We start from the raw sequence: 16,129 nt of genomic DNA, 5'->3' as shown, positions 1-16,129 counted from the left end.
CCTTAATGCCAAACAGTTAACCTGGAGGTTTTGAAGTGTCTTGGGGAAAAAGTCTGCAAAAAACACCCCCAACAATGGTAAAACAAGGCATGTTTTTATTGACATTTTTGGCTGAAAAACAAAGTAGTTATCCCCCACTCTCCCTACTCAGCTTATTTGGCTCCTTGTTATTTCTTCTTTTTTCCAAAAATGAAATCACAGCTAAAAGGGCATTGTTTCCCTGACATCTGGAAAATTGAAGAATCACGAAGTCTGCAGTCCGAAAAAATCAGTCCAGCAATAGCAGAAACGCTGGACTGGTGTATAAACTGACAAGGGGACAACTTTGAAGGGGTACAACTATGATCAGTAACAGAAGCAAGCCCATTTCTTATTATTGATTCAGTCCAGGAACTTTTGGATAAACCCTTGTATTTCATTTTCCTGGTCAATCTTGCAGATCTTTGTAGCTGTGCATAGTTTTGTTTTAACTGTGGCACCTGAGTCTTTTAATAGCACCTGTAATGGTGTGGCAGCTAGTGGGTGAACATCATTCAGACTAATTTCTACAATGAATAGAATTTTTAACAAATTTAACTGCCACAAATTTGCTATTAGTATGTCTTTCAGTTAATTGTCCATTCATTTAACAACTCAATAGTAAATTAGCATTAGTTAAGGTATGTGATTGAAGAAAGAGCATGCTTATACAGCACCAGCCAAAAAAAAAAAGAATCCCTTCCCATTTCACCCATCCATTCGTTCCAAAAGTTTACCCAACTCTTCCTTGAATTTATTTAAGCTACCAACTTCCACAACAGCAGATGGAAGTTTGTTCCAGCAATCAACTACCTGCAGGCTAAAGGCAAATTCCGCACACATCTATTCTGCAACTATCTTTCCTCAATTTGAATTTATGCCCTCTCAGATTTGTAATCTGAGCAAGAAGAAGAGTCGCATCAGCATTCAGCCTGCTCAAACTATTTAAGGCCTTATACACTTCAATCAGATCACCTCACAGGTGCCTAGTCTCCAGATGCTGCAATTTGCAGAACTTAAGCCTTTCTTGGTAAGACCACCCCTTTGTTCCTCACCAGTCTTGTTGCTGTTCTCTGTACATGTTCTAGCAACTAAATTCTTCCTAAAATGAGGTACACAGTACTCAAGGTGTGGCCTGACCATTGCCTTATACAAAGGGATAATCACTTCCTTATACCTGCTAGCAAAATTCCTATATATCATTGACAAGACCCCATGACCTGCTCAGGCAGCCTATGTGCACTGCTCAGAAAACTTCAAAATATTGTTGTTTCGCTTATCCCGTTTCGTCAAAATGTGTTTTTCATTTAGCTTGTTTACGAAAATGTATTCCTTTCATTTACTTGCTTATGACCTTGAATTTGAGCTTGAGATTAGTAAATTGCTTGGTTTAATATAAATTCAGATAGTTTTTATTAAGACAATCTTGGATTTAGATCTTGCAAATATACAAAAATTTTCAGTTTGTAAAGGGTACCTTTACAGTATTAGATGGAATGAAGAGACTGCTATTTTTGATGTCAATGCTTTGTATAACAATATTGATAATTATACAGGCATGATGAATATCATGCCTGTATAATTCTAATACACCTCATTTTCCTAAACATTCACTTTTAATATAGTCAACATTTCTAACAAGTGTACCTTAAATTGATTTCTGTATCTGTTTCTTTTTGCACCAAGTGTTGGTAAAAAAATCATTTCTGTTGAGAATTAAATTATGATATACATGGTAATGAAAATAAATTAATATGTTATTGTTTTTTTTTATTTTAGAGACCTGCTGGAGATATTCTAATTGGAGTATATGTTTATAGTAAAGATTGGGGAAAGTGTCTCAATGTAAGGGTAAGTGCAGTAATCTGTTCTCAAAATGTGCTCATTTTCATGATTCCAAACTTTTAGGCAGAAGTATAGATATACTGAAAAATAGTATTATCTCTCTCCACCCCACCCTCCAAATAAAAGGAAAAGAAAAACACAATAAAAAAGTGATCAAAGCATGACAGATGATTCCTCTAAATCATTACGGTATTCAGGTGCTTGGCTTTACAGAAAAATAGTGTAACATGCACATGCTGAACACTGTTTTGTTTTGTTTTGTACTGTTTTGTATTGTTTTAAGGGATGTATATTTCTGAGATAGACTGAGTGATCATTGAATTGTTACATGCAGGGGGGGGAGACATATTCACTGATAACAAAAAATACAAAAGTCACAAGTGTTCAAGGCTCCAAAATCCAGAATTTCTAAGAAGTGGTTAAAATTTTATGTAGGACTTCAAGATTAAATTGTCCATCTGTTGTTTAGCAATGCAAAATACTTTGTGTAAGCTGATATCAATCCATATGAGTTTGAACATTGTGTGCAAGGAACTGTGAAACCTGGCATTCAGCAGCTGTCACTCTATTTTGATAGGTGGAATAATTTTCTGGGAAATTTTATCCTTCTCTACCTTGTAGGTAGAGAAGACATTTATTCATCTATGGATAAGCAAGCTCTTTCAGGCCCTTGATTAGAGCTCCTCACTTTGAGCAAATAAACCAGGCTTCCACTTCATTAATTATCACTTCATCAGTCTGAAATCTGCAGCCCCATGATAGTTTCTTCATTTTAGGGAAGAGGAAGAAGTCTGGAAATCAGAATTCTGGAGAATAAGGTGGGTGTTGCAGGCTTTCAAAGTCACCTGATTGACATAAAGTCCACTGTGGGAGCGGCCCTTCCTAAGTGAACAACTCTAGAGACAATTTTGAGACATGGGAAGCCTCAACTCGATAAGCTTGTAACTTTCTCAGGAGGTTTCTATAGTACTCCCCAGTGGTACTGTTGTGTTTTGTAAGGTAATTTGTAAGGATGATACCTTTAGAGTCCAAGAAGACTGACAGCATGACCTTGTTGGAAGACAATTGGACCTTGGCTTTTTTTGGAGGTTGGTGAAGATATTCATCTTTTAGCATTAGTAGAGGCATATGATGCAAGAAAGCAAGCTTATGCAGCATCAGCCAAAATAAAAAAAAAAAAAAAAAAACTTCCCCCCCCCACCCCCCGTTCGTTCGAAATACCTGTCCAGCTGAGCCTTAAATTTATTTAGGCTATCAACTTCCACAACAAGGGATGGAAGTCTGTTCCACCAACCAACTACCCGCTGGCTAAAGGCAGATTTCCGCACATCTATCCTACATCTGTCTTTCCTCAATTTGAATTTATGCCCTCTCAGGTGATTATTCAGACCAAGAGGAAGAATCCCATCAGCATTGAGCATGCTCAAACCATTCAAAGCTTTATACGCCTCTATCTTCTCACCTCGCCGGTGCCTAGTCTCAAGACACTGTAATTTGCAAAACTTAAGCCTTTCTTCGTAAGAGCACCCCTTTGTTCCATTCACTAATCTTTTTGCCCTTCTCTGTACTGGTTCCAGCAGCTCTACATCTTTCTTGAAATGAGGCCTCCAGGCCTGTATACAGTACTCTAGGTGTGGTCTGACTATTACCTTATACAAGGGAATAATCACCTCCTTATCCCTGCTAGAAAAATTCCTATATATCATTGACAATACACCATGAGCTACTCTTGCAGCCTATCTGCACTGCTCAGAGAACTTCATATCTGCCTGCACAAACACCCCCCAGGTCCCTTTCATTCTCTACCACTGTCAGTGTAGTACCACAGAGTTGATATGTTGCTCTGGGGTTGCTGTTTCCCATATGTAGTACTTTACATTTGTCAATGTTAAACTTCTTTTGCCACCTCTCAGCCCATCTGCTCAACCTTTCCAGATCCTCTTGCAGCAGCATAGTGTTAGTAGTGTCCTTGACAACCCTGCCAACCTTCGTATCGTCTGCAAACTTGGACATTAAGCTTGATATACCATCATCAATATCATTTATAAATACAGAAAACAATAATGGACCCAATACTGAACCCTGAGGGACTCCACTAATAACATTAGTCCATGATGAGCAGTGTCCATTGATTACCACTCTGTCTTCTCCCCCTCAACCACCCCTTTATCCCTAGCAGCAGTTTGCCTCCAATGCCAAATCCCCCGTTATAAGACATTCTGATTTACTAGCCCACTATATTTCTCTGTACAATTGTTCATTGTACTCATTCGAGTCATTAGGCCTATAACACACTCCTACTCTTATTTTTGCTTTCGCAGTGTTTATGTCACACCAAACTGACTCAACAGTGCACTGTTCATCTATATCAACTGGGTGCACTTCTTTTGATTTTATGTTTTTCTTAATTAACAGCTAACACCTCCTCCCATCCTATCCTTTCTGGTCACATTGTACTCCCCAAATTCCAGTTCTGCATTCCTTATATCTGGGTGACACCACATCTCTGCTATCCCAACAATATCCGCCTTTGATGTCTTGACCAACACTTCAAATTCATCATGTCTCATTAGTTCATCTGACATCCATTTAGGCCTAAACCTTGAACAATATTTCTTAGTTGGACCTATTAGCTTCCAAGATAAATTCTTTGAATGCTTTCCATTTTGAATTTGCTGTTGGTAACATCATCAGTTGGTCCCACTGTATAGAATTTAAATACTGTCTCAGACCAGTAGTTTAACAGTAGCCGTAGGCAGAGGTGAAGGTGATTCTTGCACAACTTCTATTAGAATAAGTAGCGACCTGGAGCGAGGGGTGTTGGGGGTTTCAGGGACGGATGTCAGTCATCGTGAAACAGGTGGGTATCCTGATAAAGGCCTCTGAGGTTGGGAAAATTCATATTTTAGCATTAAATCAGCTCACACACCAACCGTAAGAATAAGTATTTACTGTAACTAAAATATTTACATAATAAAATAAAATAACTATTTACAAAAACTACTATTATATTAAATCAAATTATATACATGTAAAAACATTAAAACTGTGATAAAATCCTTAAGACAAAATACACTAAAATAAACTGGATTAAAAGCGATAAAAACAATAAAAGTCTCTGGAGCTTTCGGAAGCATCGGCTTCCTTCCTCAGCAGTAACAAAACTTCCTGCAGCCATAAGTATGGATGAACGGTTCTGCTTAACACGTTCCCGAGCTATTTCCGCTTCCAGTTCAGACCATGCGCCGACTGCACCACGTGTATAGGTACCGTGAGCCTGTTATATATGGACGTGCTGCAGGAAGTTTTGTTACTGCTGAGGAAGGAAGCCGATGCTTCCGAAAGCTCCAGAGACTTTTATTGTTTTTATTGCTTTTAATCCGGTTTATTTTAGTGTATTTTATCTTAAGGATTTTATCACAGTTTTAATGTTTTTACATGTATATAATTTAATTTAATATAATAGTAGTTTTTGTAAATAGTTATTTTATTTTTTTATGTAAATATTTTAGTTACAGTAAATACTTATTCTTACGGTTGGTGTGTGAGCTGATTTAATGCTAAAAACAGGTGGGTATATGGGATGTGTTAGAGTGGCTGGGAATAGGAATAGGTACATGTATACTTGCATGTATACCAATGCTAGAAGTATAGTAAATGAATTTGATGAATTTGAAGTGTTTGTCAAGACATCAAAGGCAGATATTGTTGGGATATCAGAGACGTGGTGTCACACAGATATAAGGAATGCCGAACTGGAATTTGGGGGGTACAATGTGTACAGAAAGGATAGACAGGATAGGAAGGGAGGAGGTGTTATGCTGTTAATAAAGAAAAATATAAAATCAAAAGAAGTGCATCCAGTTGATATAGATGAACAGTGCACTGTTGAGTCAGTTTGGTGTGACATAAGCACTGCGAAAGCAAAAATTAGAGTAGGAGTGTGTCATAGGCCTAATGACTCGAATGAGTACAATGAACAATTGTACAGAGAAATAGAGTGGGCTAGTAAATCGGAATGTCTTATAATGGGGGATTTTAACTTCCCAGATATTGACTGGAACTTGTGGTTTGGGCACTCACACACTAGTCAGACTTTTGTGGATTTATTGGATGATTGTTTTCTGCAGCAGCATGTTCGAGAGGCAACCAGAGAAAGTAATACTCTTGATCTGGGTATCAGCAGTGATCATTCATGTATTAGGAATATGCAGATAAAAGAACCACTAGGTGGCAGTGATCACAGTGTACTGACGTGGGATTTACTTAAAGATTTAATTACCATCAGGGGTAAAGGAAAGGGTTTTTGCTTCCGTAAAGGCGAGTACAGTGGTCTCCGACAGTTTTTAAATTCTGTACAGTGGGATCAACTGACGATGTTACCAACAGTAAATTCTAAGTGGGAAGCATTCAAGGAATTAATCGTGGAAGCTACTAAAAGTTTCATACCTATTAAGAAATATTGTTCAAGGTTTAGGCCTAAACGGTTGTCAAATGAACTAATGAGACTCGTAACAGAGAAGAAAAATGCATGGGATGCATATAAATTATCAAGCGACTCAGAAGCCTATGGCAGATATAAGTTAATCTGTAATCAGGTCACAAAGGAGGTTCGGCAGGCGAAGGCATATTACGAGAAATCCTTGGCAAAAGATGCTAAGAAAAACAGCAAGGATTTCTTTACTTATATAAACTCTAAAAGGAAGGGGATGAATCTGATTGGTCCACTTGACATCGATGGTTCGACTGTTGATGATCCTGCTCAGATAGCAAACAAACTGAATGAGTATTTTGCATCTACATTCACACGTGAGGAATTATTAAGGTTTGAAAATGGCAGAAGGTTATCAAATTGTAGCAGGGTGCTTAATGATCTTGTAATAACTGAGAGCAAAGTGGAAGAGAAATTGTTGAAGTTAAACATAAGAAAAGCACCTGGGGTGGATGGGATCTATCCAGTTATATTAAAGGAGGCGGCAAGGCAACTAAGCAAACCCTTAGCCATAATTATGAGAGCATCCTTGGACTCAGGGGAGGTTCCCACGGACTGGAGATGTGCAAATGTATCCCCAATTCACAAAAAGGGATCGAAGGGTGACACGAGTAATTACAGACCAGTTAGTTTAACTTCTGTTCCGGGTAAAATAATGGAGTCGCTGGTTAAAGATGCATTGCAGGATCATCTAGACAAGACTGCAGCAATAATTCAGACACAGCATGGGTTTGTTAAGGGAAAGTCTTGTCTGACAAATTTGATAGGATATTATGATGTGGTTACAAAGGAACTGGATGCAAAAAACAATTTTGATATCATATATTTGGATTTCAGGAAAGCTTTTGACACTGTTGCGCATGGAAGACTATTGTACAAATTGGAGTAGAATGGTATTAAGGGTAAGTTGCTACAATGGATAAAAGGATGGTTAAGTGCGAGAAGACAGAGGGTGGTAATCAATGGGTGCTGCTCTTCTTGGACTAATGTTATTAGTGGAGTCCCACAGGGTTCGGTGTTAGGTCCACTGTTGTTTTGTATATTTATCAGTGATATTGATGAAGGTATATCAGGCTTAATGTCGAAGTTTGCAGATGATACAAAGGTTGGCAGGGTTGTTAATGTCAGTAATGGCAGTCTGCTACTGCAACAGGATCTAGATAATTTGGGCAGATGGGCTAAGAAGTGGCAACTGAAGTTTAACCTTGACAAATGCAAAGTACTGCATATGGGTAGAAATAACCCCAGAGAAACGTACCAACTGTGTGGTACTACACTTAAGGTGGTAGAAAATTAAAAAAAAAAAAAAAAGACCTGGGAGTAATTGTGCAGTCAGATATGAAGTTTTCTGAGCAATGCAGACAGGCTGCCAGGGCAGGTCATGGGGTTTTGTCAATGATATATAGGAATTTTGCTAGCAGGGAAAAGGAGGTGATTATCCCTCTGTATAAGGCAATGGTCAGGCCATGCCTTGAGTACTGTGTACAGGTCTGGAGACCTCATTTTAGGAAGGATGTAGATTTACTTGAGTGGGTACAGAGAAGGGCAACAAGATTGGTGAGGGGAATGAAGGGATCCTCTTACCAAGAGAGGCTTAAGTTCTGCAAATTGCAGTGGCTGGAGACTAGGCACCTGCGCGGTGATCTGATTGAGGTATATAAGTATATAAGCCTTGAATGGATTGAGCACGCTGAATTCTGATGGGATCCTTCCACTTGTTCAGATTACGAACCTAAGGGGGCATAAATTCAAATTAAGAAAAGTCAGATGTAGAATAGATGTGCGGAAATTTGCCTTTAGCCAGCGGGTGGTTAATTGCTGGAACAAACTTCCATCTGTCGTTGTGGAAGTTGATAGCTTGAATAAATTTAAGGAGGAACTGGACAGGCATTTGGAGGGAATGGTGTGATTTTTTTTTTTTTTTTTGGCTGATGCTGCATAAGCTCATACATTTGCTTTCTTGCATCACATGCCACTACTACTACTACTACCACCATAGTCGCCTTTACGAAAGCAAAAACCCTTCCCTTTACCCCTGATGGTAGTTACCTCTTTGAGTAAATCCCACTTCAGCACACTGTGGTCACTGCCACCTAGTGGTTCCTTTATCTGCAGATTCTTAATGCATGAAGAATCACTACTGATAATCACATCAAGAGTATTACTCCCTCTAGTTGCCTCCCGAACATGCTGATGTAGAAAACAATCATCCAATAAATCCACAAAAGCTTTGCTAGTGTGTGAGTGACCAACCCACAAATTCCAGTCAGTATCTGGGAAATTAAAATCCCCCATTATAAGACACTGTGATTTACTGGCCCACTCTATTTCCCTGTACAGTTTCTTATTATAGTCATCAGAGTCATTAGGCCTATAGCACACTCCTACTCTCAATTTTGATCTCCCAGTGCTTATGTCACACCAAACTGACTCAACACTGCACTGTCTAGCGATGTTGACTGGCTTCACTTCCTTGGCATAACCTTGGCATAATAGCATAACCCCTCCTCCCTTCCTATCCTGTCTATCCTTTCTGTACACATTGTACTCCCCAAATTCCAGTTCTGCATTCCTTATATCTGTGTGACACCACATCTCTGATATCCCAACAATATCTGCCTTTGATGTTTTGAGCAATACCTCAAATTCATCAAATCCTTGCCTCATTCCTGTACCTATTTTTGCTGTTTCTGTCAATTCTCCATTTAATCTGATGATGGCCTTTTGTCTTTTATACAAGTCAAATATTAGCCTAATTAATCTTTGTGGACATCTCATGTTTTCTTCTAGAGAAAAAAGCCCATTCCAAATTACCATGTCAAATGCTTTTGTATAGTCAATAAAGCACACATGCAGATTCCTGCCATTGTTTATCATTCTTTCGCCTAAGAATCTTAAAGCTCCTATTGCTTCTTTTGTAGATAAGTTCTTTCTGAACCCACATTGTGTATTCTCTAAAAAGTGTTCGATGTAGGATTCTATTCGTATTTTTATGATTTTTAAGAGAATTTTTGATGCATGTGATATGAGGCTGATGGTTCTGTCTTTGCATTTGGTTGATGGAGATTCTTTTGATAGTGGTACTATGATAGTTGTACAATGTTCTTGTGGCCATTTTCCTTCACTATATGCTTTCAGAATCAAAATGACAAAGTACCAACAAATAAATAACTAAGACAAACCTTAATGAAATTACAAATTTTTATTTGTGCTCTTATTTGCTAACAAACAGAAAGAAATTGAATTGCACTAAAGTTTTAAATCCAAACTAAAAAATAAGACACCTCTAAGAGAGCAGAAAATTTATATAAATCTGAGTTAATTTAATTTTCCCAGTAGCAGAGAGCTATAAAGGCACAACACGAACATCACAAGCGTATTCTGTAAGTTTACTGTTATTATTATTATTATTATTGTTGTTATTAGCCATATGATGCAAGAAAGCCTGAGGCTTATGCTGCACCAGCCAAGAAGTAGAAAGGAATCACCAAGAAAGAGAAGAATGATGATATCCAGTTCAGGACCCTGGATTTGCCAAGCCCATACTCACCAGATGTGAGCCCCTGTTAACATTATTCCTCACCTGCAGCAAAGAGGATGCCTGGATGAGACAATTTTTATGCAAGATGGGGTTCCTTTTCACATCGCATGACCAGTACAGCAGCTTCTCCGGCATCATTTTACTGCAGAAAGAGTCATTAGTCATTTGTTTCCCATTGCATGGCCACCACATTCACCTGACCTTACACCGTGTGATTTTTGAGTGTGAGGTCACCTCAAGGCCAAATGTCTATCGAGGAAGTGTCCCTAACCTGGCTGTCTTAAAGGACAATCTAACGCACCGTGCGGAACATTACTCCAGTGATGTTGCATTCCACAGTGGAGCAAACTGTGCATCGAATGCAATTTCTGGTCCAGAACAATGGTAATCACATTGAAAACCAACTCCACCATCAACGACTATCATTGACCATCGGGAGTAAATTGTGAGTGAGTTTGGAGCTGTGAAACCATTTCCTGTGCCAGTTTAGTTGTTTGTTTATTTGTTTATTTTTTTTGCAAAGAGCACAAATAAAAATTTGTAATTTCATTTAGGTTGTCGTAGTTATTTATTTGTCATGTCTTTCCCCTTGTCCAGCGCCATATTATCCCCTATTGGCAGATTTTGGAACTAATTTTTTTTTCATGGGATTCTTCTCCCCATGCCTTGAATAGTTTACTTACTAATTTTGGTGGTGGCATTCCGCTTATTACTTAGAGCCACAGAGAGCTCTAAATAGGGATACTTAAATTATGGCCACCCTGTATATAAAACAAATCTCACATACTCATTTGGCCATTGCACAGCTTGCACACATGGCCATGATCAGTCATACCATAACTTCACATCTTAACCTATTGTTTCAGTGTTATAGTATTTATTTATATATATATATATATATATAAACCATATTCAGAGTGCACATTCATAATAACAAAAAGGGACATTCTCATTCACTTATCACAGCACTGTAAATACATACAGCGCACATTTTATTTTTGTGCAAGTTGTTTACCCATGAAACTGTCATACTCATGTAATCATTAGTTCAACTTGTCCATCCTTTCACGTACGCACACAGAGCAAATATACTGCAGTCACATTCACCCATAGACAAGGACATGTGCACACCACCTGGACCACATGTGCACATTTGCACACTAACACAAAATATCCATACAGGAAATGTTTGTAACCATGCATTCATACAGCATCTGATCAGCACTGAATGGGCATGGAGGTGACTGATGTGGGTAGGACCCTAAGGGTCAATTTGGGTAGTATCACATTCAGGTAAATCTCAGTTTGGTGAGTAGACACTGTGGGGGAGATGGCTTGATAGTTTCAGAAGTATTATGTTAAGTGTCAGTAGAACTGCTTGAGGGTGGATTATGCTGCATTCATTGGATGGGTTTGTAGAGTTTGCCTAAGCAAGCTCTCCTTTCTTCAAACACTGCCTGCAAAAACTTGGTAAAGGCTTTGTAGTATAGTTCTTCAGTGATGTTGAGGTGTTCACAGTTTCTTGGTAGCAGACTGATCTTTGTAATAAAAACATTTCGGTGTTCATCATAACATGGACAATCATATAACAGCTGTGTTCGGTCTTCAAGGACCTTGCACGAGTAGAGTGAGTTATCAGTTAGTCCCAGGTTGTGGAGCTTAGCCCTAAAGGAACTATGACCAGTCATAAAGAAGTAATTTTGATACAGTTTTGAGTTTAGTTCCATCATCAAACAGCATTATACACCTCTATCAGATCACCTCGCTGGTGCCTAGTCTCCAAACAGTGTAATTTGCCTTTCTTCGTAAGAGCACACCTTTGTTCCATTCACTAATCCTGTTGCCCTTCTCTGTACTTATTCCAGCAGCTCTACATCCTTCTTGAAATGAGGCCTCCAGACCTGTATACAGTACTCTAGGTGTGGCCTGACCATTGCCTTATACATGGGAATAATCACCTCCTTATCCCTGCTAGAAAAATTCCTATATATCATTGACAATACACCATGAGCTACTCTTGCAGCCCGTCTGCACTGCTCAGAGAACTTCATATCTGCCTGCACAACTTCCCCCAGGTCCCTTTCATTCTCTACCACTGTCAGGGTTGCTCTGGGGTTGCTGTTTCCCATATGTAGTACTTTACATTTGTCAATGTTAAACTTCATTTGCCACCTCTCAGCCCATCTGCTCAACCTTTCCAGATCCTGTTGCAGTAGCATAGTGTCAGTAGTGTCCTTGAAAACCCTGCCAACCTTCGTATCGTCTGCAAACTTGGACATTAAGCTTGATATACCATTATCATTTATAAATACAGAAAACAATAATGGACCCAATACTGAACACTGAGGGACTCCACTAATAACATTAGTCCACAATGAGCAGTGTCCATTGATTACCACTCTCTGTCTTCTCCCCCTCAACCACCCCTTTATCCATAGCAGCAATTTCCCTCCAATACCACACTGCTCCAATTTGTGCAGCAGTCTTCCATGTGCAACAGTATCAAAAGTCTTTCTAAGATCCAAGTATATAATATCAAAGTTATTCCCTGCATCCAGTTCTTTTGTGACTGCATCATAGTATTCAATCAAATTGGTCAGGCAAGACTTCCCCTTAACAAAACCATGCTGTTTCCGAGCTATAACTGAAGTCTTGTCTAGATGATCCTGCAGTGCTTCTTTAACCAATGCCTCCATTAATTTTCCAGGAACAGAAATTAAACTAACAGGTCTATAATTACTTGTGTCAGCCTTTGATTCTCCTTTGTGAATTGGGGTCACATTTGCACATCTCCAGTCCATGGGTACTTCCCCTGAGTCCAAGGAAGCTCTCACAATTATGGCTAAGGGTTTGCTTACTTCCTTTGCTGCCTCCCTCAATATAACTGGTTAGATCCCATCCACCCCAGGTGCCTTTCTTGTATTTATCTTCAACAATTTCTCCTCCACTTTACTCTCAGTTATTACAAGATTCTCTAGTTACTGCCAGAGTTGAATACACCTCTGGCATTCCCCTTACTGAATAACTCCTCATGTGTGAATGTCGATGCAAAATATTCATTTAGTTTGTTAGCTACCTGAGCAGGATCATCAACAGTTGACCCATCGATATTAAGTGGACCAATCTGACTCATCCCCTTCCTTCTAGAGTTTACATAAGTAAAGAACTCTTTGCTGTTTTTCTTTGCATCCCTTGCCAAAGATTTCTCGTAATCTGCCTTCGCCTGCCTAACCTCCTTTGTAACTTGGTTACAAATCAACTTGTATCTATCATAGGCTTCTGTGTCATGTGTTAATTTGTATGTATCCCATGCATTTTTCTTCTCTGCCATGTGTCTCATTAGTTCATCTGACATCCACTTAGGCCTAAACCTTGAACAATATTTCTTAGTTGGTATGTAAAGCCTAGTAGCTTCCAAGATAAGCTTTGAATTTGCTGTTGGTAACATCATCAGTTGGTCTCACTGTATAGAATTTAAATACTGTCTCAGTCCATCGTAGTCGCCTTTATGAAAGCAACAACCCTTCCCTTTACACCTAATGGTAGTTACCTCTTTGAGAAAATCCCACTTCAGCACACTGTGATCACTGCCACCTAGTGGTTCATTTACCTGCAGATTCTTAATGCACGAAGAATCACTACTGATAATCAAATCAAGAGTATTACTCCCTCTAGTTGCCTCCTGAACATGCTGATGTAGAAAACAATCATTCAATAAATCCACAAAAGCCTTGCTAGTGTGTGAGTGACCAGCCCCCAAATTCCAGTCAACATCTGGGAAATTAAAATCCCCCATTATAAGACTCTCTGATTTACTCGCCCACTGTATTTCCCTGTGCAGTTTCTTATTATACTCATCAGAGTCATTAGGCCTATAGCACACTCTTACTCTCAATTTTGATCTCCCAATGCTTATGACGCACCAAACTGACTCGACACTGCACTGTCCAGCGATGTCAGCTGGCTTCACTTCCTTGGATTTTATGTATTTCTTAACTAATAGCAATAATATTTCTTAACTAAAAGCTTTTGATTATGATTGGTAAAAACAATTCTAAATAAGTTTCCACCTTACATTTTGATAGTTATAGTAAGTCTTAAAAGTATTGTATAATTAGACTAAATTCAAAAATTCCAGTTCTGCATTCCTTATATCTGTGTGACACCACGTCTCTGATATCCCCACAATATCTGCCTTTGATGTTTTGAGCAATACCTCAAATTCATCAAATTTAACACGATTAGATTTTGTAGTAACAAAAAATTGGTTCTTTGGTTTTCCACCTCTGTTGTACTTTCACGCAACTTCAAATTAGGCGCCAGTGCAGGCAGTTTCGTGGATTAAACAATAACTCTGCACAATCCATGTTGTAAGGAAGCTGTCACTCAAACAGCAGCTAAGAGGTATCAAACCGTTAATACAAATACAAATACAACCAAGACATTCTCAGTTAAAATTCATCAAATTTATATACTAAACTCCTAGCATTGGTGTACACTCAAGTATACATGCACCTGTTTTTTTTCTTAGCTACCCTAACAGAACCCATGTGTTTACTTGTACCCCAATGATTCCCAGCAGTCTCTGAAATATCCTGTATCTTATTCTAGGCTGCGGCTCATTCCAATAGAAGCAGTGTAAGAATCACTTTCACCTCTGCCAGTGGCTACTGTTAATCTATTAGTCCTTGTATCCCCCCCAATCTAGCAGTTTTCCGACCCACCTAACACTGCCTCGATAACATCAGCAAATATTCTTGCACCCTTTCTATTTAAGTGTATCCCATCCCTGTAGAAACAGTCTCTCCTGTTAACAAGTACAGACCAGGCTGAAAAAAATTCTACCCCTTGAGCCTTGCACAATCTTTCCAGGGCCGAATTGATCGACAGGACTCTCATCATATACTCCCTCCTATCGTGTCTGGGCAGAATTGCAGACACTTTCAAATTCAACCCTAATTCAAGGACTTTTTTTCAACAGTGACCTATACTTGTTAAGTAATTCCGCCGGTCTCCTACTCTTAATATCATTAGTGCCAACGTGTACAACTATATCACCTTTTGTGCCCTTAAAAGATGATATCCGCTCTACAACGTCATCAACCTTTGCCCCTGGCAGACATACCCTGATCCTGTTCCACCTATCCTTTTTACAAAGCATGTTTCCCGTTTCCCTGACAATAGAGTCACCAACAACTACTAGTTCCTTTGGGACCAGCGCATTCTGCCCTGGGGGCTGCAGCTGTGTTGCGTGATGACCAAGTGCAAGCTCTGGCATTGATGTGGGCAGCTGAGAGCCCGATGGGCCCCTCACTTTTAATCCTTTGAGGGCATCCACCCTGTCCTTCAAGCTCTCATATAGGCCCATAACAACACTGAGTTGTCGCCTGATTTCCTTACACTCCTTGCATCGCGCGCACACACAAAGACATCCCCCATGGCAGTATCATGTCCCATACCCGACTTCTCCACAAACATCAATGAAGTAGTGCATTTTAATAGGCTGTGATTCAGGGGGCAACTGCCCCCCTCAGTTTTCCACTGAGCCAGAGCACTCCCATTAGCTTGAGCCTCTTGCTTTGCTGCTCTGGTCTGAGCCATGATTTCGATTTAATTTCAATAAAATTTCAATTTCAGTACAAAATTAAAACCCTAAACTTGTATCCCAAAACAGTTATAATGCTATATTTGTTTCAGTATCGAGTGTTATCTACGAAATCCCTTTATATAACTTCTGTATCAAGTTAAGTATTAATTATTTATTTTTTACTAATTATTTATGTTACGTAACCTAAGTCGTTATATGTATAGTTAAAAGTACAATTTAATTGACAATGAAGTTCAATAAGATTAATTATCTGATTAATTGACAATATTATGTACTATACTATACTAAACAGATTAACAGCAGCAGCTGTAAGCAGAGGTGAAAGTGATTCTTGCACTGCTTCTATTGGACAAAATGTCAGAGATACAAGGCCTACTTGGGGGTGGGGGAGTCGTGAGAGAAGCAAATGCATGGGTTGTGTTAGGATTGCTAAAAGCAAAAACTGGTGCATGTTTATGTGCTTGTCCTCTAATGCTAGGAATATAATAAATAAATTTTATGACTTTGAAGTCAAATCAAAAAATAGACATAGCAGGGATATTAGAAAAATGATGCCACTCTGACATAAGCAATGTAGGATTAAAATATGGTGAGTACATTATGTATAAGAAGGACAGGATGAGAG

The 16,129-nt window shown here is 39.0% G+C and overlaps 1 protein-coding gene across 6 annotated transcripts in view; it reads left to right on the top strand.

Moving 5' to 3' along the window:
* Positions 1 to 16,129, top strand: part of RhoGAP15B (RhoGAP_ARAP and RA_ARAPs domain-containing protein RhoGAP15B) — a 228,669-nt gene that overhangs the window by 126,651 nt on the left and 85,889 nt on the right. For 5 of the 6 annotated variants that reach the window (XM_090388206.1, XM_090388203.1, XM_090388207.1 and 2 more), the window contains exon 13: positions 1,798 to 1,869. In XM_090388206.1, the coding sequence (XP_090244332.1) occupies positions 1,798 to 1,869 (72 nt within the window). The remainder of the gene's footprint in view (positions 1 to 1,797; positions 1,870 to 16,129) is intronic. The other variant, XM_090388208.1, reaches the window with a different exon arrangement.

This window comes from Mastigoproctus giganteus, chromosome 2 (assembly GCF_048544385.1).
Source record: "Mastigoproctus giganteus isolate SK-2022 chromosome 2, ASM4854438v1, whole genome shotgun sequence".
NCBI lineage: Eukaryota > Metazoa > Arthropoda > Arachnida > Uropygi > Thelyphonidae > Mastigoproctus > Mastigoproctus giganteus.
This window is presented reverse-complemented; position numbering and strand designations above follow the sequence as displayed.